Raw genomic sequence first — 24,014 nt, 5'->3', positions numbered from 1 at the left:
CTCATGAATAGTGAGTTAAACAGTTCCAAAAGAATGTAATGCATATCCTTATAATCTCAAACCCCAAGTTAATTTCAAAGTGCAGCACATTTCACAATTAGATTGGTCGCAAGATAAAACACGTAGTCAATTTAGAACAAAGCAACCTTAACTCTACAATACTCCAACGTTGCTAGCGACCTGCTCATTCTCAAACTTTCTCAACATTTCTTGATCATTCTCAAACTTTTTCTAGTATCTCAAGTCTCAAATCCGATATGTAAGTCATACAGTATCAAACGCATCCTACATTGATGCATAAGTTCATAAACAAAACCAATTTCTAAGCATTAGAGGAGTTCATATTAATAACAAAACTTTTTTAAAAATCTATTTCATGAATATACATACCATACATATAATATTCATATATTGTAGATATAAGATATATCATCAAGAGAATAATTAAAATTTAAAACCATCAAATCATTAAAATAAAATAGTTACAACCAGAATATCAAAAATGTATTTTATAGTATATGTTTATGAAATTTTAAAAACCGTTTATAAAGTATAATATTCAAATTAATTTCCATAAACGTAAATATTCTTTGGAACCATGGATTACAACTTTTTAGTAATTATAAACCATTTCATCAAACACAGCTTTCTTTTGGAAGAATAAGACAAAGAGCATTAATTATTGTTCTTGACATCTTGTTCCCATATAAAAAATAGTATTTATTATGTATATTCTTCATTTAATAATGGAACAATGAAATTAGATTGCTAGAAGCATTATGACAAATTGACAATTGAAAATAGACAAGTAGTTATCCTATCCTATGTTAAAGGAACAACAATCAAAAAAATTAGAAGGAAACAACAAAACGATGTACTTTTGGTGTAGAAAAAAAATTCATTAAGAACTACAAAGGCTCAAATAAGGGAGCATTTTTACAAGTTATGAAAAAATTTATACCCTAGTCAAAAAAAAAAAAACTACAAACAATGGGCCATTTTGCAGTTTCTTAATATCATATAATGAGTATCTGATTAATTATTTATTTTGTTAAGAAGATTGAATATTTCTTTGAAATTCTTTGAACTCCAACCCACATTCCAAAATAAGGAAAAAGAAATACTAACATAATATGTTAAAAAAAACAAAATTTAATGTATATATTTCCATTTTTATATTTTTCCTCATCTGTTCTCCTTGCCTTAAAAGAGTTCTCATAAATAAAGAGCTCATAACTCTTTTCTACCATCCTACTACCCCTCATAATTTATTCTTGTATATATTTTTTTGTAGTTTTTGACGGGTAGTTTTGACATTTCACAATCATACTACCAACAATTAAAAAATAATTCCAAGATTTTTTTTTCAAGGGATAATGTTGCTGAGCCTCCTCCTTTTAGAACAAGTAGGTGAATCATCATTCTTATAACTCAAAATTGCAGCCTCAAGCACACCTATTGGGCTTTCAGGCAATGATGTCATTGTACCACTCCCAAAGCTCATGGTACAACCCCTGCTCACAACCTCCATACATTTAAGAACCCTTTCCTGCAAAAACCCATGATCATAAATCATTAAATTTCATTATCTTTTTTTGCTCAAACTCAATGTAACAACAACTAAATATGAACAATGTGCGTGCTACCTTCTTTGCATGCTCAAAGATTGCAGAAACGTTTGTCTTTTCAAATCCAATTCCAACTACAGAAATCGCCACTGCTGCTGCTATCTCAGATGGTTGAAATTCCAAGAAATCAATCCCTACATTGTGAAATTACCGATTTAACCTTTGGAAACTCAATCTTGGAGCCCAATTAATTGCTTTACGCAATAAAATATGATGTTTTACCTTTGATCAAACTTAATATCAGTTGGGTGGACTTCAAGATCAGAAATCTTGGATCGATCTGACTTTGAACACCATCAAGCTTCCCAATGAATGAATCAATGAAAGAAAATGGAGTTACTGATTGCATCCTCCATTTCAATGTGCTCAACACAACCAATTCCATTCTTTGGATTGTCTTTGGTTCAAAAACAAATCTTGATTCACCAGCCTGCAGAGTTTCAGTAAATTGTTTTAGTTTTGGTTTGACCTATGTTCAAAAAAAGTCAAAATATTAATGAATTATAGATCTTGATTTCTCACCATACTGTAAATTCAATGCCACATTTAGTGAGAGGAAAACAAAACTCAATTAATTCATCAAGAACAGGAAAACGGACCTGAAAATCCACAATCGGGGGTGTTTCGGTCTCCTCCATTTTTGCTGCAAGTGATAAACATGTAACAGCTAGCAATTGCATCATCCAAGGATTGTGCTTCTGATTTAGATAAAAATTAAACGGTGATATTAAACATTTATGTTTATAATAAGCGTAACTAGGTAAGTGTAAGCATATGATTAATAACAACAACTTACAGGTAATTCATAGACAGCAAGAAATCTGTCCAAGTAGTTTACAGAAAGATATGCACATAATGGTCCAAAGTTGAATTGGGCATGAACCTGAGTCAAGAAGAGTCGAAATAAATCAGGATTCAAGGATTCCAAAAAGTTTAAGTCAGAAAAAATGGTATTTCTTTTCCGGAAAATATAAATCTGAGCAAGAACAAATCAAACCGAAACTAACCAAAAAAATCTTGAAAAAAGGCCAAACAAACCTTTGAAATCCAATCAACAGCCTCTTGTCTTGCAACCAAATACAGGTTTTGATTCTTCAATTTATTCAGATAATCCATAACACCCACACATTGTTCAGATTCTTTCACAATCAACAAAGCCAAACACTCATCATTTTGCAAAGGCAAATCAAGAACAGAGTAGTCTATTTCATGATTCCTAATCAAACTTTGATACTGTTCTTCATTTGGATAAATGTTCCGACCAAAACCCATAAAATCATCCACATCACCATTATCATCGTCATAACAAATGCTATCATTGTCTTCTGCACACAGTAACCTTGATACAGCAAAATCAAGACTGGGTGTCATTTCCACAAACCCTAGGAAAACAAACTCTAAAACCAAAAAAATTAACTGAGATTTTGAGAAAAACTCAAAGAATGTATGCAAATCAAAGCTGGGATTTCTTGATTTTGTTAAAAGGGTTCATCTTGGTTGAAGATTCAGACGGAAGAAATAGATAGATAATACACGCACTCTTTGCTTTGTGTTTCTCTCTCTTACCAGAGAGTATGAAAGAAATGAATAGCAAAGAGTGCGGCTTATGTAGAGGGGAGAGGAGATTTGGTTTTAGGGCATATAGAGATGGAGGATCCATATTTACTAAATATCTTTACTTCATTATTATTATTAGTTAATTAGTTATTTTGAGGACTTTTTGGTTATATATATTATTGAGCAAATATATTTCCGACCGTGAAACTGAAATAATGTAGAAAAGTATTGAATTATTTTAAGGTAATATATTTGAAATTCAATTCAAATTTCTATTAAAACTAAAGTGCAAAACTCGTTTCTCAAAATTTACATTGAGAATCATATGATGCTATATAACGGTCTTGAATTATATATATATATACATCATATAGGAAACTGTTTTAAGGGTGTTTGTTGAGCTTAATGAAATCGTGAAGGATACAGTATAAAATGGTCGATATGTGTATGTCATTTCAAATTATAACGATCTATTAAACAAACAGTACATTGAATCATACAACTTTGTTCCTACATCGTTTTCAAATTTCAAATTGTTTCCATATTCCTTGGATTTTAAATGCTTTCTATTTAATTCTGGAATGTTACCATTATTGCAAAATAAGTAACCAGATAAGATAACGAATGTTGAATTCATAACAGAACTCTCTTTCTATAAAAAAAATTCATTAAAAGTATTTGTGTTGTCGGTTTCCAAGATACATAAACACGATAATAGATTCATTGAATAATGATTTATCTTCTATGACATTAGTTTATAGTATTATCAACTTTTTATATAAAATGATATACACAATATTTTTTTTTAATAGTGAAACCATGTAATACCACCTTTAAATGGTCCGACTAACTAATTTTATTGTCAAGATTAGAGCATGAGATGGTTAAATGGTAATGAACAAGGAGCTTGATATCCAAGTTTGAACCAACTACCTCAACTATATGAATTTGTATTTTATACATTAATATTTCACTCATGAAATGTATTTCCTTTGTAAAATACATCGATGATATCATAGGTACTATAGTGTTATATGGGGTGGGAAGTTTGTGGATAGAATGAAGGAAAGTAATTGAGTAATAACAAAATGACAATAAAAGAAAGGTAAGGGGTTAATTGGTAGATATGACAATTTAATAGGGTGAAAAGCAACCAATCAGACGGACACTTTTTGTCTTTTTTTATTTAGGGTGCTGACACGTGGACCCTTTTTTCAACAACCCATGACCTGGCACTGATTGCTTCTTCTTTTTTAATCTTTGAAGAATAATAAACTCAACGAGCTCCACCGTTCATCGTAAAAAAAAAAAATAGCAATTAAATTTGTTTTAATTATACATTTAATATTGATATTAAAAATAAATTATTAACAAAATGTTATAACTTTTCGAAATATATCATTTTAAATAATAAGATCGAAATTAGTATCCATTATGTGCAAAATATCAATCCTATTTATTAATAAAAGCAATTATTGCGTATTTTTCGTGAAATTACCGTCAGATTAAAAATTTGTAACATTGAATAAATACGAACAAATGCATAAAGCAAAATATTTTATTGCTATGGCTATGGGAGTATTTATAACTAATGCATTAAAATCCAAAAAATTATAATCTCGGCCATTAATTATAATTAAAATTTATTTACAATTATTTCTTTATGTCATGAAAAAGGAAAAATAAGTTCATAGCTCCCACTCTTCGAGGATAGCAATGTCAAAACTATAAATTTTCGTTAGTGGTAGTATCAAAATATTATGTTTATTTTCTTTAACTTTTTTGAATTTATAGCAATGAACTTTCAGTTTTTTTAAATTTTATAGCAACGTACTTTTAGTTTTTCAGTCTTTCGTGGTCAAAATACAATGCAACCGAGGTTGGATGGATTCATATTTAAATTCATCAAAACCTATTAGGATCAGCTACATGGTGACATCCTACGTTTGTTCAACATTTTGAAAAGCATGGGAAACTAGATATAGGATGCAACTCCTCCTTTATAACATTGGTACCTAAGATAAAAGACTCTCTCAAACTTTTAGACTATCGACCAATATGTCTCATTGGATGCTTGTACAAAAGCATCTCCAAAACATTAGCCCATAGAATTAAAAGTAGCATTGGTATGAACATCGATGAGGTCCAAACGGCATGTGTAGAAGGTAGAAACATTCTCGATGGACCCTTTATTATCAATGAATTATGTTCCTGGGCTAAAAAGGTGAAAAAGAAAATCTTGCTTTTCAAAGCAGACTTTGAGAAAGCATTCGACTCGATGAATTGGAACTACTTAGACTCCTTATTACTATAGATGGGTTACGGGATAGATGGCGAATATGGATAAAGGGTTGTCTCAAGTCAACCAAACTATCTATCCTCATCAATGGCGCACCGACAGACGAGTTCAAGATTGGTAAAGGGGTGAGACAAGGCGGCCCCCTATCCCCGTTTCTCTTTATAATGGTGATGGAGGGATTGAATATCGCTATGAAAACGATATGCGAGAAAGGGATATTCCAAGGAATGACGCTGCCACACGAGAAGACGACCATCTCTCAGTAGGGGCGGCTCAACCAATTTGGTGGCTCTAAGCAAACAAAAAAATCGAGGCCCTTCGGGTATGCAAATAGATTCGAACCTGAGACCCTTGGTTTGCTAAAACAACGCTTTTACCACTAAGCCAAGCTCCAACTTGTCTTTGTAACCCAAGAAATACGTATAAATACATATATAATTAATAGCATAAGTTTTAAAATTGGTGGCCCTTTAGAATTGGAGGCCCTAATCCCTTGCTTAGTTTTGCAAAGGGTAGAGCCGACCCTGTCTCTCACCTGTTTTATGGAGACAATGCATTATTCTTAGGTAAATGGAGCAAAGAGAACATAAAAAAACCTAGTGTGCATGCTTAGATGCTTCCATATTACTTTAGGACTCAAAGTAAATTTCACCAAATCGAAGGTATTTGGAATCGGAGCAGACATACAAGAGGTCACTAGATAGGCAGCCCCATTTGGTTGCGAACCCGCTACACTGCCCTTCACCTACCTTGGAGTCCTAGTAGGTGCAAACATGAACTTAAAAAAAGCAATGGAAGCCTATAATAGATCAATTTCACTCAAAACTATTGACCTGGAAGTCGAAAACACTATCCTTTGGAGGTCGATTTACGTTGGTTCAAGCGGTACTTAGTGAAACAGCCCAAAAATCCAAGGTAAAAATTTCATTTTTATTATAATCAAAACACTATTGTAACTTTGTTCAAAACATTCAAAAACATTTCAAATAATACAATTATCATAGTCCAATCCCAAAGATCACATATTGCAGAAAACACAGGTGTATGCGCTGCGATCGTCCCGAGCTCTTTCATTTGAAAACTGGAGTACCTAAAACAAAAACTGAAAACCGTAAGCACAAAGCTTAGTGAGTTCCCCAAATACCATATACCACACATAAAAAATGATCCACACATGTCGTACAAAATCGCAAGCCATACATATCATTCATATATCATAATCAATAAAGGTGCTATGTGCCGTACATAGTGTAACGACCCAAAAATCAAGGGTAAAATTTCCATTTTTAATATAGTCATACTATAAATATCATTTATTCCAAACATCTAAAACATCGTTAATTAAAAATATTTATCAGAGTTCATCCCAAAATCATTCAACGCGGAAAACATAGGTGCGTGCACTGCGATCAATCCGAGCCCTTCTTTTCCAAATCGATGATACCTGAAACCAATAAACAAAACTGTAAGCACGAAGCTTAGTGAGTTCCCCAGAGCATACCCCACACATTCCACATAATCACATAATCCATATTAGCTATAAAAGCTACATAAACCATATCAAACACATATCCATACATATCAACATATACGAATGTCGTGGGCTCGTCCCCAGGGTCTTACTCCAGGATGCCATGGGCTCTCCACATGGTCTTACACCTAAGTGTCATGGGCTCTCCCATGGTCTTTGATAGGAAAGCCATGGGCTCTCCACATGGTCTTACATCCAGGTGTCATGGGCTCTCCCATGGTCTTCCATATAAGTATCACAAAGACAAATAACATACCACATAATCACTAGCATACCACCTATACATGCATACCAGACATATCAGTAGTGAATCTACATTAACACTACAACATAGTAGGAAAGCCATGGGTTCTCCACATGGTCTTACATCCAGGTGTCATGGGCTCTCCCATGGTCTTCCATACAAACATACCACATATACCACTAGCATACTTCCTAACACATAACCAGCTAACATGTCACATAATACAACTTCAGATAGTATACTAAATATCATAAAATGGGCCGGCCTTGGTGCCTTAGACCCATTGGTATGATGAGGAGACTCACCTGGCATTGCTGAAGTCCCGCAGATAAAACTCCAGTGCTGGTTGACAGGTTCCCGAACTGTCAACATCAAACAAACCCAATTAATAATTAGGTTCCAACTCATAATCATAAGTCCATGCTTGGGGGTAAAAGACTACTCTACCCCTAACTTGGCTTGATTCAAGCCCAAGGCCAAATCCAAAGGCCTAAAAGTCCAACTACGGCTCAAAGCCCAACATATGGCCCAATTTTCCAAATTGGGCCCGAACCTTTACATGGCCTTATTCTAAGGCCCAACCAAAAAGTCCAATCCAACATTTTGCATTTCTAATGGCCCAATATCATATAACCATTAAGGCCCAAACTGTGGACCATCTACGTATTCTAGTCCATAAGATTATTCTTGGATGGCCCACTATTGGCCCAATCACTAAAAGCCCAATAGAAAGGCCCAACTTAAGGCCCAAGTGAAATTAGGGTTTCACATAAAATGATGATTAGGGTTAAGTGTCCCTACTTAACCCCTTAAGGACTTAATTCATTAAGTCCCACATGGTCTTAGGTTAATTTGCAATGATTATTACTTAATATTTTAAGTTCATTAACTAATCCCGATGCGGTCCCGAAAAATCCCAAATTAGGGTTTCATGACATTAGGGTTTTTCCAAACCCTAATTAGGGTTTCCAACCCATCTTAGCCCAGTAGGCCCAATAGCAAGGTCCTTTGACCGATTAGGGTTCATTAGGCCCATTATGATTTCACTAAGCCCATTAGGGTTTCAAGCATCCTAATTGAATCAGATATGGCAAGGCAAAGCACACCGCCACCCGACACGGAGGCCGGTGGCGGCAGGAGGCGGTAGCCACCACCTCACGGTGGTGGTTAGGGTTTTTTTCCATTATTCAAATTTCCAGTTACATTTTACAAGGCTAAATCTCAAGTAAACACACACCCACTCACTAAGATAAATACACACACATGGCGGCACATGGTGGCAGCCACCACCTCACGGTGGTGGCAGTGGCGGTTCTCAGTCTTCACACACTTCAGGTTGCACTACACACTCCAGCCACCCACGAGGTGGCTCATGGCGGCGACAACAGTGATTTTATGATGGTAGCCACCACCTCACGGTGGTGGCGGTGGTATCTTTTGTTTCCCAGTCAAGCAGCAACTACAACACACACGAGCATTCAACCCACAACCGGGAACGATTCGCCTTCAATGGAAACAGCAACAGCAACTTCATCGGGCGGTGATGGCGGCCGTAGCGATATTAGCGTCCACAACGGTGGCACCAATGATCGGGAAAAAGCGCCAGCCGCCACAGAATAATGTCCGGCGACGAGATGGTCTCCAACGAGAACGACATCGACGCGATGTCGGAAAGTGGAACAGCGTCGTGGTATCTCGATGGCGAAGGAGCGGCGGCAGCGGGCTCTAACGGCCGGAGATGACGGCTACGACTCGTTTCCCTTCGTTACCGACTGAACAGCAGCGTCACACGATGGTCTCCGTCTTCAGCAGCAACAGAAAGACACAATGGGGGCTCGGTGGTCGGAGGAGCAAGAGGGGATAGGGTGGTGGCCGACGGTGGGAGGCATAAGGGGGAAGGGGTGACGGCTGCTTATGATTTAGGGTTAGGGTTAGGAAGAACAATGCTTAAATATCGTGCCTTATCAAACTACCTTCCATAATGGCAGAAATTGCCCTTCTCCATAACATTTCTTTCAATCTTAATCCAATATTTACCCTTTAGCCCTTGATCCCATAATTTCCTTTCATAATAAGTCCCGAAATTACCAACCAGCGCCTAAGCCTTCAAATCTTTTCAATTTAAGTCCATTAATTACCAAACACACCCTGACTTCTGAAATCCTTTTCAAATTAAATCCAGAACTTACACTTTTAACCCCCAACTTCTAAAATTGTAACAATTAACCCTTGAGACCAACACCTTGCTATATAATTATTGATTTTAGGGCTACTATACATTCATTAATTTATTTAATTGTTTATTTAATAAATGGGGTGTTACAACTCTCCCCCACTTAAATTAGATTTCGTCCTCGAAATCATTCCTTACCATTCCTTATGCGTCATACCACTCAAGTAACATGGTCACCATCCTGGGTACACCCTAGCCTTCCCAGGGTAGCCGTGACCAATCTTCGCAAAGCCCTAAAATCCGAAGATGAACGAATTCCTCGCAACAAGATAACATCTACTTTGTCTGAAATCTGTTGTCTCGAGATGATCTGAATTCCTGACAGACCACTCATATTGAATCATTATCGTTGAATCTAGTTTGTTTATCCCTCAACTGACTACTCAACTTCTGATAACCTGAGGCTCCCACTAGAAAACTGAAATCACAGACCCAATTATCCCTGCAGATCATTTAGCATAACCCAAGCAATCTGTTATTCCGTCCGAACTTGCAACCTAAAACACAAATACTAATACTGCCACTCGTTGAAACTGTCCGAACATTAAACTGCCTGAAGCAGTATGCTGCCACATGGCTGCTTGCCAAAATCTATCGAGACCTCCCTGGTCTTAATTCGTTCACCAATCATCTAAAGTACCGGGTTCCGGCCTGGCCGCGGAGCCAAAGAACTCCCACTTAGTCGTCTCACACGACTTCTAAACGAAATCCTTCCCTGGAACTAGTTGCCGCTAGTTATCATGCCACTGTGGCGCGAACAACCTCCTGATCCAACCAATTAGATCCATGCGTCGAATCCTGTCATCATCAAATCCAAGGCTAAAAGTGATTGCCACCTAACCGATGGTAGCCTTATATCACAAGCAATCTTATACAGTCCATTGCTTTCCTGATCCCATAACTGTAGTGGCGCTCCTACAGTCTTATCACTGGCTCAACCAGATCTAATCCATTTGGGTAATTCCGAAATCCAATCTGTGGATTTCCATATCCTCACTGATGCACCCGAACTGGTGGGTACTACCGTTCTTTCTGCGTTCTAACAACATGCTCATGCCATCTACCAACCTAGTGAATGTTACGGCTACACCCGCAGTCTCACGACACTCTATCACTATCTGCCAACCTCATGAATTCTACGGATACACCCGCAGACTTACAACGCTCTATCACTATCTGCCCGCTAGTGAATGCTACGGCTACCCTGCAGTCTTACAACACTTTCCATGCTAACTGACCGCTAGTGAATGCTACGGCTACCCCTGTAGTCTTACAACACTTTCCATACTAACTGACTGGTAGTGAATGCTACGGCTACCCCCGTAGTCTTACAACACTTTCCAACCGGGTCGAACACGCACTCGACCTAACCCTCAACTAAACTTGAGTCCTAACTGAAGTTCTAACCTGGTTCCCGAAACCTGATGTCTGAGAGTCTCGAAGGCTGCATGCTGCTCAGGCCCCCAGCGAAAGGCCACCGACTTCTTGGTCAGTCGGGTCAAAGGAACCTCAATCTCGGAGAAGTCCCGTATAAATCTCCGATAATAACCCGCTAGACCCAGGAAACTCCGGATCTCAGTTGGAGACCTCGGAATCTCCCACTGCATCACGGCCTCTATCTTGGTCGGATCGACCAGAATACCCTTTTGGTTGACAAGGTGCCCAAGAGATTGCACCTCGTGCAACCAGAAATCACATTTGGAGAACTTTATAAAAAGTCTCTCCCCCACTTAGATTTGACTAAGTCTTCACAACACGCGAGAATTGAATGATTCCCAATCCTTCTCGCTTTCTAATATCCCACTGATGACAACCTGTGCTTACCAATGCTAACGATCAATTACCAGTCAAACCTTAAGATCGTCCATCCTCTGAAATCGTGAAGAGTACTCTTGAAATTTGGTCCAGTCTGACACCTCAGTCCATCTCCCAAGTCATCAACTGAAGGCCTTAATCTTCACCCTGGTTGACGAGTCCTCGTTCCCACTTCCATACCTGCAGTACCACCGAACTCTACCCGAACACAGCCCATGCGAAAATACCATTCTCTTGAACATCCAATGACCAACCACTTATGCATCTAACAGCCACAACTGACACTACCATCTTTATTCTACCAGTCCTGTCCTAGCAACGGTAATGCCTTGAACTCCAAAGTTCTTCCATAGACAGCTGACGACCATACCCGAATAATGACAGAACTACTGAACTCTAACTTCCCTGGAGAACTATCGCTTTAACTCTAAATTGATATCCTCTGAACATTACTCCTGCATAGATCCTGACAAAATCCAGAATGATAACGGTACACGCGGAACCCACTTCGCAAAATACATCCCTCTGTAGGTTCATCAAGGACTTTTCGGCATGCAGAATGGCATATTACAATCCTTGATAACCCAAGTAATAGCAGAGAATCGACCCGAGATCTAACTTATCCCTGCTCACTCATAATTCTGAAGCGATTCAGGTTCCCAATTATTCTTACTTTCTAATAGTCCACTGTCAACAATCTGGAGGAATCCTGATCACCTTCTGCTGACATGATCAACCCCGCTAACCTGTAGCAGCCTAAGCCCTTGGAGCGACAAACTCCCTTGTCTACTTTCTCGTACGTGCTACACTGACTCCGGGCCTGCCGGCCTTTCACCCGATGATCAGAAGTCATGGGTCTCTTCCCAGGACCCTCTACTATACGCACCTAGCGCGAACCTCTCTTCTCAAGGTGCTTCAACTCAATCTCGCATCTGCAACCTCTTGGAAATCATATCCTTCAGGGTCTTACTCCCTGCCACGCTCACTGACTCACTTGCCAATGACTAAGCTGAAACAACTGGAACATCCTCTGTCCCCAAACCGGGTCACAAACTTCTCCCCAAAGCTTCTCAGATTCTCCAAGACTCTCACCGATTCGAGTATGGATCCTGTGCTTTCAGTAGTACGGGCCCAATACTACCTTCCACACCTATCCATACTTTCATCGGCAATCCTTCCGAATCCTCCAAGTCACTTCCTCAAACTGATGCACCCAAGTCTCACTAGTCCTCACTACTAACCTGCTGAATCATATCCTAGGCTTTCCTAGGTTCCCGACCTCGCCATGCCATCAGCTGCTGAAGAACTCCCCATGATGCCAGCCATCCACCTCCTAGATATCGACACATCCACTTAGTAGCTGAACCCCATCACTCAAGAGTTCCACAAAGCACAAAGCAAACAACATTCGTGCAGTAGCACTCCGATCCAAAGAACTATCATAGAACATTTTGCCCACATGTCGCGACTCGCGCTGTCCACATCCATCCATCCTCACCGTCGGCTGCCTTATGCATGCAAATTATACACAGAACAGGATCTAATAGACTGTCGAATAATAGACTCTACCCTAGGACCACAACCAAACAAGGAACATGAAATAAGGCCAAATCTATTATTCTAAGGCTATAAGATCCTAACCATGTACAATTTTAAAAGCATACACGTAGAAGTTACTAATACCAATAACCATTCTCATTCTAGCATGGCATCAAATATTCCCATGGCTGCAAGCATCACATATCAGGCCAATCTATTGCTGACTACTCAGCACTAGCATGCAAGTCTACCAGCTCATGCAACATATAAAGGCATCTTCCCTAGCCCTAACTAGCATGCGATTCTCAGATTCATTAATCAATTCATAACAGGTAACATATATGGGTATTCTGGGGAAACTTACTTGAGCTCAGTTGATTGCATGCACCACACCCTTTCTTGTCTTATAAATTCTTTCCTTTAACATTTTTCTTTTGAAAACTTTACAGATCCTCAGTTTGAGTTCAGACACACCCGAAAGTATGTCCGAATCCCTCAAACCAAGGCTCTGATACCAACTTGTAACGACCCAAAAATCAAGGGTAAAAAATTCATTTTTAATATAGTCAAAATATAGATATCATTTATTCCAAACATCTAAAACATCGTTAATTAAAAACATTTATCAGAGTTCATCCCAAAATCATTCAACGCGGAAAACATAGGTGTGTGCACTGGGATCAATCAGAGCCCTTCTTTTCCAAATCGATGATACCTGAAACCAATAAACAAAATTGTAAGCACGAAGCTTAGTGAGTTCCCCAGAGCATACCCCACACAGTCCACATAATCACATAATCCATATTAGCTATAAAATCTACATAAACCATATCAAACACATATCCATACATATCAACATATACAGATGACGTGGTCTCGTCCCCACAGTATTACTCCAGGATGCAATGGGTTCTCCACATAGTCTTACACCTAAGTGCCACGGGCTCTCCCATGGTCTTTCATAGGAAAGCCATGGGATCTCCACATGGTCTTACATCCAGGTGTCATGGGCTCTCCCGTGGTCTTCCATACAAGTATCACAAAGACAACTAGCATACCACATAATCACTAGCATACCACCTATACATGCATACCAGACATATCAGTAGTGAATCTACATTAACACTACAACATAGTAGGAAAGCCATGGGCTCTCCACATGGTCTTACATTCAGGTGTCATGGGCTCTCCCATGGTCTTCCATACAAACATACCACATTTACCAATAGCATACTTCCTAACACATAACCAGCTAACATGTCACATAATACAACTTCAGATAGTATACCACATATCATAAAATGGGACGGCCTTGGTGCCTTAGATCCATTGGTATGGTGAGGAGACTCACCTGGCATTGCTGAAGTCCCGCAGATAAAACTCCAGTGCTGGTTGACAGGTTCCCGAACTGTCAACATCAAACAATACCCAATTAATAATTGGGTTCCAACTCATAATCATAAGTCCATGCTTGGGGGTAAAAGACTAATCTACCGCTAACTTGGCTTGATTCAATCCAAAGGCCCAATCTAAAGGCCCAAAAGTCCAACTATGGCTCAAAGCCCAACATATGGCCCAATTTTCCAAATTGGGCCCGAACCTTTACATGGCCTTATTCTAAGGCCCAACCAAAAAGTCCAGTCCAACATTTTGCATTTCTAATGGCCCAATATAATATAATCATTAAGGCCCAAACTATGACCCATCTACGTATTCTAGTCCATAAGATTATTCTTGGATGGCCCACTATTGGCCCAATCACTAAAAGCCCAATAGAAAGGCCCAACTTAAGCCCCAAGTGAAATTAGGGTTTCACATAAAATGATGATTAGGGTTAAGTGTCCCTACTTAACCCCTTAAGGACTTAATCCATTAAGTCCCACATGGTCTTAGGTTAATTTGCAATGATTATTAATTAATATTTTAAGTTCATTAACTAATCCCGATGCGGTCCCAAAAAATCCCAAATTAGGGTTTTTCCAAACCCTAATTAGGGTTTCCAACCCATCTTAGCCCAGTAGGCCCAATAGCAAGGTCCTTTGACCAATTAGGGTTCATTAGGCCCATTATGATTTCACTAAGCCAATTAGGGTTTCAGACATGGCAAGGCAAAGCACACCGCCACCCGACACGGTGGCCGGTGGTGGTTAGGGTTTCTTTCCATTATTCAAATTTTCAATTACATTTTACAAGGCTAAATCTCAAGTACACACACACCCACTCACTAAGATAAACACACACATGGCGGCACATGGTGGCAGTGGCGGTTCTCGGTCTTCCAGCTATACCAAACACACATTCACACATTTCAGGTTGCACTACACACTCCAGCCACCCACCAGGTGGCTCATGGCGGCGACAATAGTGATTTTAAGATAGCAGCCACCACCTCACGATGGTGGCGGTGGTATCTTTTGTTTCCCAGTCAAGCAGAAACTACAACACACACGGTGGCAGTAGCGATATTAGCGTTCACAGCGGTGGCACCAATGATGGCGGCAACAACGTCATCGGGCGGTGATGGCGGCAGTAGCGATATTAGCGTTCACAGCGGTGGCACCAATGATCGGGAAAAAGCGCCAGCCGCCACAAAATAATGTCCGGCAACGAGATGGTCTCCAACGAGAACGGCAGCGGTACGACGTCGGAAAGTGGAACAGCATCGTGGTATCTCGATGGCGAAGGTGCGGCGGCAGCGGGCTCTAACGGCCGGAGATGACGGCTGCGACTCACTTCCCTTCGTTACCGACTGAACAGCAGCATCACACGATGGTCTCCGTCTTCAGTAGCGACGGAAAGACACAATGGGGGCTCGGTGGTCGGAGGAACAAGAGGGGATAGGGTGGTGGCCGACGGTGGGAGGCATAAGGGGGAAGGGGTGACGGCTGCTTATGATTTAGGGTTAGGGTTAGGAAGAACAATGCTTAAATACCGTGCCTTATCAAACTACCTTCCATAATGGCAGGAATGGCCCCTCTCCATAACATTTCTTTCAATCTTAATCCAATATTTACCCTTTAGCCCTTGATCCCATAATTTCCTTTCATAATAAGTCCCGAAATTACCAACCAACCCCCTAAGCCTTCAAAACTTTTCAATTTAAGTCCATTAATTACCAAACACACCCTGACTTCTGAAATCCTTTTCAAATTAAATCCAGAACTTACGCTTTTAACCCCCAACTTCTAAAATTGTAACAATTAACCCTTGAGACCAACACCTTGCTATATAATTATTGATTTTAGGGCTACTATACATTCATTAATTTATTTAATTGTTTATTTAATAAATGGGGTGTTACACATAGTCTTGCCATTATGCCACGAGCCGCCTCGTGGTCTTCTTTGCCAGGCTGGGGGCCACAACCCTGGGTCTTACAAACAAGTGTCAGGAGCCACCTCCGGGTCTTCCATAAAGCATCATAAAGACAACTAGCATACAATCTACACTACTAAACCAAGTAACTGCCAGGCTCATACCCTGGTCTTGCATACAGTGTGCCAGGAGCCGCCTCCTGGTCTTTCATACATAATGCCAAGGGCTAACCCTCGAGTCTTCCTACAATACATAAACCAAACGGGGTGGCATTGGTGCCTTCGACCCATACAAACAGTGAGGAGACTCACCTTGAATGTTGAAGCTTACTGAAATAAATCCCTAGTTGTCTCCCCGACGACACCTCCGATCTAACAGATCAAAATAACACCTAATTAGCAGGTGGGTTCCATTCTAAGGCCCACCATTCATACTTGGGGTAAAATTGACCATTTTACCCCTGACCCCAAAATTAACCAAAACTAAGGCCCAATTCCAATAACCAAAAGGCCCAACACCAAAAGATCAACAAAGGCCCACTAATGGCCCAAATTTCCAAATTAGGCCCAATCTCATATGGGCCTTATCCTAAGCCCATATTTTCCTTAAATACAATTCAGATTACCACAAACACCCCTTAGGACAAACTAGGTCAAAGACATAAGTCAAAAGTCAAAGTCAACGGCCCAAGTTGGCCCAGCTCGCCGAGTTTCCCTTAAACTCGTCGAGTTTCCTTCATCAGACTGCAAAAATCGAGAAGAACCGATCCAACTCGCCGAGTTAACCCAAAAATCACCGCGTTCATTAGGAACTCCATTAAGCCGACATAATCGAAACTAACAGCTTCCACACTCATATCTTAATTGAAATAGCATCTAGAAGGGTAAAGTTTCCAACTTTACCCCTAGGGACCAACCACGTGGGCTCAAAACCCAAATCATAGGCTTAAAAGGTTAAGGGCTTAATCAATAATCACTTAACCACCAAGACAAAGCCCCAAAATACAGATTTGGTCCTTTAAGGCTGCATGGTCACATAAGGCTTCCAACTTTACACCCATGCATGGCTAGGAGAGGCTCAAAAGCTCATAAAAGACTAAAAGAAGAGCTTAATAGATGCATGAAGCCCTTAAGACCATAAAGTTGGCACCTTTATGCCAAAAGAACTCATGAAGATCATAAATCTGAAAGAATAAGCACTTGGGACTTCTACTTCCCCAAAAATCACCCATCCATGGCTAAAAGCATGCAATTTAACCAAATAAGATATCTAAGCAAATATTAAGCAAGGTTAGAACTTTATACCCAAGATGTGCTGGAGATGAAATAGAGAATCAAGATCTGAAAGCTCCTACTTGAACCACCACCTTGCACCAAGCTTTTCTTCCCTTCAATGAGCTTCCAACATACCAAAACACACCCACAATGAGCTCACAACACTCAAGGAGGCTCTAGGGCTTCGAGATTAGGGTTAGGGGCTATGGAGGCTGGGAATGAGGCCACCATCTGGAACCTAAGGTGTTTAAATAGGGTGCAAAACCCAAAAATTAGGGTTTCTCAAACAGCGTCCAACTCGTCGAGTTCCCTTCACCAACTCGATGAGTTGGTCCTTAAAAACATGCGCCCCAAAATCTTCCAACACGTCGAGTTTATGCCATAAACTCGAGGAGTTGGCCCCTAAAAAGGGAATTTATTTCCATAATTGACCTTCTAGATTCCAGATGTTACACTTAGCAGTCTCCCTTCCTATTTTTTTCTCCATATTTCTAGCACCAATGGGGGTTATCGAGTTACTCGAAAAAATAAGACGACAATTTCTTTGGGGCAGTTCTGAAAACAAGAAGAAGATTTGTTGGGTCTCATGGGAAAAAATTATCTCGCCAAAGGAGTCTGGAGGATTGGGTTTAGGATCACTCCGGACATTTACTTATCCCTAATTATCAAGTGGTGGTGGCGCCTACACATAGAAAAAATTGCATTGTGGGCTAGAGTGATCAAGGACATTCATAATTTACACACGAAACCGTCCCATAACATACAAAAAGCATTAATTACAGGTTGCCTGGAAGAATATAGCAGGAGCAAAAGATGATCTAATGGAATGTGGGGTCAACATAGAAGAAGTTATGTGAAAACAAGTTAGATCATGCACAACACCCTATTTTGGTTTGACCAATGGTGTGGCAATGGGACATTCAAAGATATGTTCCCTAATTTGTACAAACCGGAGAATAAAAAACATTGCAAAGTAAATGACGGGATACAAATTGGTGGGGCAACATGGGATTGGGTTTCGATTCCATCCTCCAGTGATCAGGTGAGAGAAATTAACACACTTTCTTCGAGAGTTAGGGTGTTTCAACTATCTGTAGGTGGAGATCTGTGGAAATGCGATATATTTAGAGATGGAATGTACCATGTGGATGTCCTAAGACAAAAAAATAGATGCCAGTAAGACAGTTGCAAATGGAGTACGTATACATTGGTTGCACGGCATACCGATTAAGGTCCTATGTTTCATATGGAGAATGAACCTAGACAGAATTCCCACTACATGTGTACTTAGGAGACGAGGCGTACCTATCGATTTTGTGACCTATGGCTACTGTTCAGTGGAGGAGGAAGAAACTGATCACATTTTCACATGTTGTTCGTTTGCGAAAACAATTTAGGAATGGTTTTTTAAGTGGTGTGACATCCTGACCCCACAATTTTGAAACATTGGAGACTTGATATCGTATGTTGGTGGGTTGGGTAAATGTGTAGAAAGACGAAACACCCTCATTAGCATCTGTTATGGCACTATATGGCTAATTTGGAAGGTTAGATGCGACTAACTCTTCCGGAAGACCCGCAGCTCCCCGACAAAAATGGTTAACAATGTTAAATCGCTAGTATACACATGGGTTAAATATAGGAGAATCAAATGTACGTATAAATGGGTGGAATGGTGTGTATGCCCCCTTAACTGTCCGTAAGAAGAGGGCAATGTACTTTTCCCTGCGTCGTAGTAAATGGGTGCCACGGTGCGGTGGCCAAAATAGGATGTTAGTGGAGAAGGGCATCGCGACTCGGAAAGAGACTGACTACGACCAATGTAACATCCCGAAAACCATAGGGTAAAAAATTCATTGTTAATATAATCAAAACACTCATGTAACTTTTATTCAAACATTTAATAGCATTTCAAAATAAAACAATTATCAAACTTTTATTCAAACATTATATAGTGAGCCAATCCTAAATTTTAGGGTTTTAGGATCCAGCTCATTACACTGGGCGTACAGGCCCCAACACCCACGTCCACTTTTCCTAATTATGCGGGGCATACGTCCAAATTACGTTGGGCGTAATTGAAAACCCACGCTTTCAAGCACTCCAAGGACTAACTTGCAACACTTACATCTTCAAGGCTTAATTGCAATACTTTATAACTTCAAGGGTCTTAAATAAACACTTAGAAATTCCATAATTTTACAAATCTCCCCCACTTGAATCAGACTTCGTCCTCGAAGTCCGCAACCATAACTAACTCCAAACAAAGCTCCCACATTTCCTTCGCAGGCTCCCACACTCCCTCCGAACCCTTTCGATGCTGACACTGATTTCCCTTTATTCCCACTACCTTGTTCCTCAAGGACTTGTTTCTTGAACACAAATCGCTATCGGTCTCTTGTGAAACACCTGCAACTTACTACATCTATATCCTCCAAGGGTCCACTAAAACTTATCTACCACACAATTCCTCGACTAACATCCCCTTCGGCACGTCTCACAATATTGTCCATTTTGGGCTCCCGACACGAAAACTTTCCACCCGTAGAAGAACAAATCCTTAGCCCCTGCAGAAAACCACTTCTACCCTTACGAAACCTGAAATCTGCATTGGTCTGGCTCCCCGATAGACCGCCCACGCTGAAACATTACCATGCCAATTCCTCATCAAATAACAGACTAAACAAAACACATCCAACCCTGGTTAACTTGATGCTAACAAAGGAAACAAGGTCACTGGCCATAAACAGCTGTAGAACACTTATACTTAACAGAAGGCTCAGATAATCCTTCGAGTAGAAGATTCATCCCTGCAACGGTTAGACTCAAACGAGAGCTGCGCAACTGGGTCAAATTAATTACTCTGAGATTATTTAATCCAACTGTAAGTGACTTAGCATTTCCTGAACAATAAGCTACCCCCATACACGAATCCCAAATCGTTAATACTGCCCGAAACATCACGCTGCCTCCTAGCTGCTTTCCAAAAGCAGCCGAGACCTCCCTGGTCCCAACTTGTCTGCCAACTAACTGAGATACCGGATTTCTGTCTGGTTGCTGAGCCAAAAGACACTCGCACAGGCGCCCCACGCGAATTCCGAAAGAAAACCTCGGCTGGCAATAATTACCCGAACCATCTCGTCACCAAACCTGATGCTAAACTGAACGCTACAAGACCAACTGTAGTCTTACATCATACCCGGTCTCCCACGACCTACCAATTCCTGATTCCAATCATGTAGTGGCCCTCCCACAGCCTTGCGAACTGACCCACCCTGGCCTAAACCATCTGAAAAACTCCGTGAGCAAATCACATATTTGTCACACTCTCACCGCTGCACAGGGACCGGTGAATGCTACGGGCCACCCCGTAGTCTTACAACACTCCACACTAACTGTCTACTAGTGAATGCTACGGGCCACCCCGCAGTCTTACAACACTTCTATACTATATGTCAACTAGTGAATGCTACGTGCCACCCCGCAGTCTTACAAAACTTCCACTTTGCCACAACCGCTGCCCTTGGTCTTACTGCTAATCTATCAATTCGAACACATTTAGAGTCGAGCATGCACTCGACCAAACACCCAAGCTGAACTCGAGTCATGACTGGAACCCCAACCTGGGTCCACCAAAGCCTGCTATCTGACACCAAGAAGGCGCGAACCAAATGTTGGGAAGTTTCCCGAACTCCCAACTCACAGAATCCTCAATCCAGACGACCACTTGGGCCGCCTTTCTCCCTGACGGGGATGCGGAACTCATCCTACTTCCATGCCTGCTTCTGTTCCTGAATACCTAAACGGTTCTCCCCCACTTTAATTCGACTAAGCCCTTACAACACACAAGATTTGATCCTAAAAAATCTCTCTACTACATAGTTTAACCAGTGTAGTCTTAAAATTAATTAAAGTTGTTCACTCTCTTGTGTCTTGACATACGTTTTTCTTAACCAAAATATGTGACACTTTATAAATAAAAAAATCCCTCTAAAATAACTATAAACGCCAAACGAAAATCCAATCGAAACCTTATGCCACATTGGATACAGAATCCTATGCACCAATGCAGTCCCTTTATATATATAGTGTCTTTTCTTTAAGTTATGTCGTAATCTTGGTTATGAATATACAAGTGGTGTTGTATTTGGATGTACTTTGGGAGTCATGAAAGGTATATGGGACCACAATAGAGGGTTTGGTGAGTGAAGAATACCCGAAAGGCTTCTTTTTTTAGGGCTTTTTGTTCCTTTTGGTACACATAGATGCTCTACGCGTTAAAAGAAATGTGGTCAAATGTCCACTTTCACCATCAAGATGCTCAATATAGTAAAGAAAACCAATCTGATTAATTTAATATTAATTTATTAATATTGTCCAAATAGTTTCGTTTGAGATCGGACACTTACTAACTATCTATATATATGTCAGATAAGTTGAAGGACAAGACAAGAAAATGAAAAGCAGGGTTTTGAGTCCGTAATTTGTTGTATCTCCAGCGAAGTTAGTGTTTGGAAAATATGAGAGTACGTATTTTATGGAAGAAATGGAAATGTTACATGAGGGACTCTTTTTGTTGGAAGTGTTAGATTATATTGGTGGATCGATGTTATGTTTTTATAAGTATTATTTTGATGTGCACGGTATTTATTAGCCGGCTTTCAACTAGAGTTATGCTTTGCTTTCATTAATGTGATGAATATTAAGCTGAGGTTCACTTTGGTAACAAATTAGAGCGACACATAAAATAATATGTTTCATTCAATTCTATTGTAGGGTCTCGTATATACGTGTAAGAGTCGATATATATATATATATATATATATATATATATATATATATATATATATATATATATATATATATACACTAGCCATTAACCGCGCAAAGCAGCGGGCGACGAATAGTTTGTTTCGGCAAATAGTTTTAATGTTTCGATTAATTTCATTCAGGCTCGAGCTAGTTCATTGCGGCCTTTTGGAAGAATGTTTTGTGTTGGATAGTTCATTTCAACAAATAATTTCTAGCTAAGTGCATAGTCGGACAATAAGACGGAAGTTGAATATACATTTGAAAGTTCATAGTTGATTTTACAATATATAAATTACAACAATCTGCAATATATATATATATATATATATATATATATATATATATATATATATATATATATATATATATATAAAATCAATAGCGAACTCCGTTTATAGGAATGAACGAGCAAACCAATTTAAAAAAAAAATCTTATGCATCAGATTGATGCTTTGTTTTTGTTTTTGTTTTTTTTTTTTTGTATCTAACTACTGCTTCTACTTCCCCAGCAATCCAACAATCGATTAATTTCCCGTTACTTAACGTTTCTTATGTATCCCTTGCAAGTTGTAGTTGCTCGATTTTATAGGATTTCCCAACCTTCAAGACTTCAATATCCTACATGTTGTTGCGTCTTTGTTTACATAGCTCGCAATCTGGCGATGGTTGCTCATGAGAGCCAAAAATCACCATTAAACCAAGTCAGACCCCATCACCGTCTCCTTCCTACAATGTCCCAATCGGGAAAACGATTATTATGATGGAGATACCAACGGTTACGAAGTTCAAGAACAGGGGTATATTTCTTTTATTTGCTTCCATCTTCCTAATTCTATACTTCCATATCAATACATGTTTATCCTATTTACCAAATTTGATGGTCGAGAGTATGATGGAGATATTACTTCTATCGCATGCTATAAAAAGAGAAAATAAGTAACGCACTCCAAGCGTTCGATGAAATGCTTGAGAGAATAATTTTGTTATGAAATATCATTTACATTCCAGAATCCAAGTATTTATCATATCGATCATAGTGAACAATTCATATGCAATTACCGGCTGCACTCGAAGGTCACCATTTATCTATTATTCTTTTCACATATGAGATGTTTGAAAAACACACTTCATTTCATTAAAGGTACAAGTGTAACCATGTAACTATCATATATATAAACTAATTAAGAGAAAAAATATATTATCCTTAAAAAAGAGAAACAAGCTTATCATACCTGCTTATTTTTAATACTCATAAACTAGTATTGCATATGAGATCTCTTTGCCTACTAATATATAAAGACAAGACAATCTTTAAAAAAATTATCTCTTAATCTATTATATATTAGCATTGATGCTAGTAACATATAAGTTTTATTTTTATCTTTAAAAACAATTGAAATTAGATTTTATTTATGACCTGGTCGAATTTGATAAAATTCCGAATATGCCCTCCCTTTCATGCCTTAGGAAAAATTCACAATAGTTTCTTATAATTTGTCCAATATTTCCAGCCTTGTAACTCGGCCATACGAACTCCAATTTGGACAAACTTTATAGCGTTGTAAATCTTGTTAGGAGCACTACAAGTTCCATATTATTTGTTTGGTCTGAATATGTCTAGAACGGGAGTTATTCAGCTATAAACATCACAAGTCCGAATATTACAGCATTTCAAGTGTTTGAACAACCAACTTCAAATAACCACATCTCATTCATTACATATCCATTTTGTCTGATTTGTTTTCCACTGTACTCTTCATTTTATAG

General features: G+C 39.4%; 1 protein-coding gene across 2 annotated transcripts; it reads right to left on the bottom strand.

Annotated features, from left to right (window-relative positions):
• Positions 1 to 1,136: 1,136 nt before the first annotated feature.
• On the bottom strand, positions 1,137 to 3,253 carry LOC145131875 (cyclin-D4-2-like). Of its 2 annotated transcripts, none has more exons than XM_079066520.1 (6): positions 2,667 to 3,253; positions 2,425 to 2,511; positions 2,228 to 2,326; positions 1,851 to 2,097; positions 1,647 to 1,762; positions 1,137 to 1,549 (listed from the first exon to the last, which is right to left on the bottom strand). In XM_079066520.1, exons 1-6 carry the CDS (start codon positions 2,997 to 2,999, stop codon positions 1,367 to 1,369), a joined length of 1,065 nt encoding a protein of 354 aa, XP_078922646.1. In that variant the 5' UTR covers positions 3,000 to 3,253; the 3' UTR covers positions 1,137 to 1,366. The 2 variants fall into 2 exon arrangements, with proteins under 2 accessions (XP_078922646.1, XP_078922650.1); XM_079066524.1 differs by having other exon boundaries at positions 1,851 to 2,058.
• Positions 3,254 to 24,014: the final 20,761 nt, after the last annotated feature.

Source organism: Lactuca virosa, chromosome 1, assembly GCF_052849685.1.
Source record: "Lactuca virosa cultivar CGN04683 chromosome 1, Lactuca_virosa_CGN04683_v6, whole genome shotgun sequence".
Taxonomy (NCBI): domain Eukaryota; kingdom Viridiplantae; phylum Streptophyta; class Magnoliopsida; order Asterales; family Asteraceae; genus Lactuca; species Lactuca virosa.
This window is presented reverse-complemented; position numbering and strand designations above follow the sequence as displayed.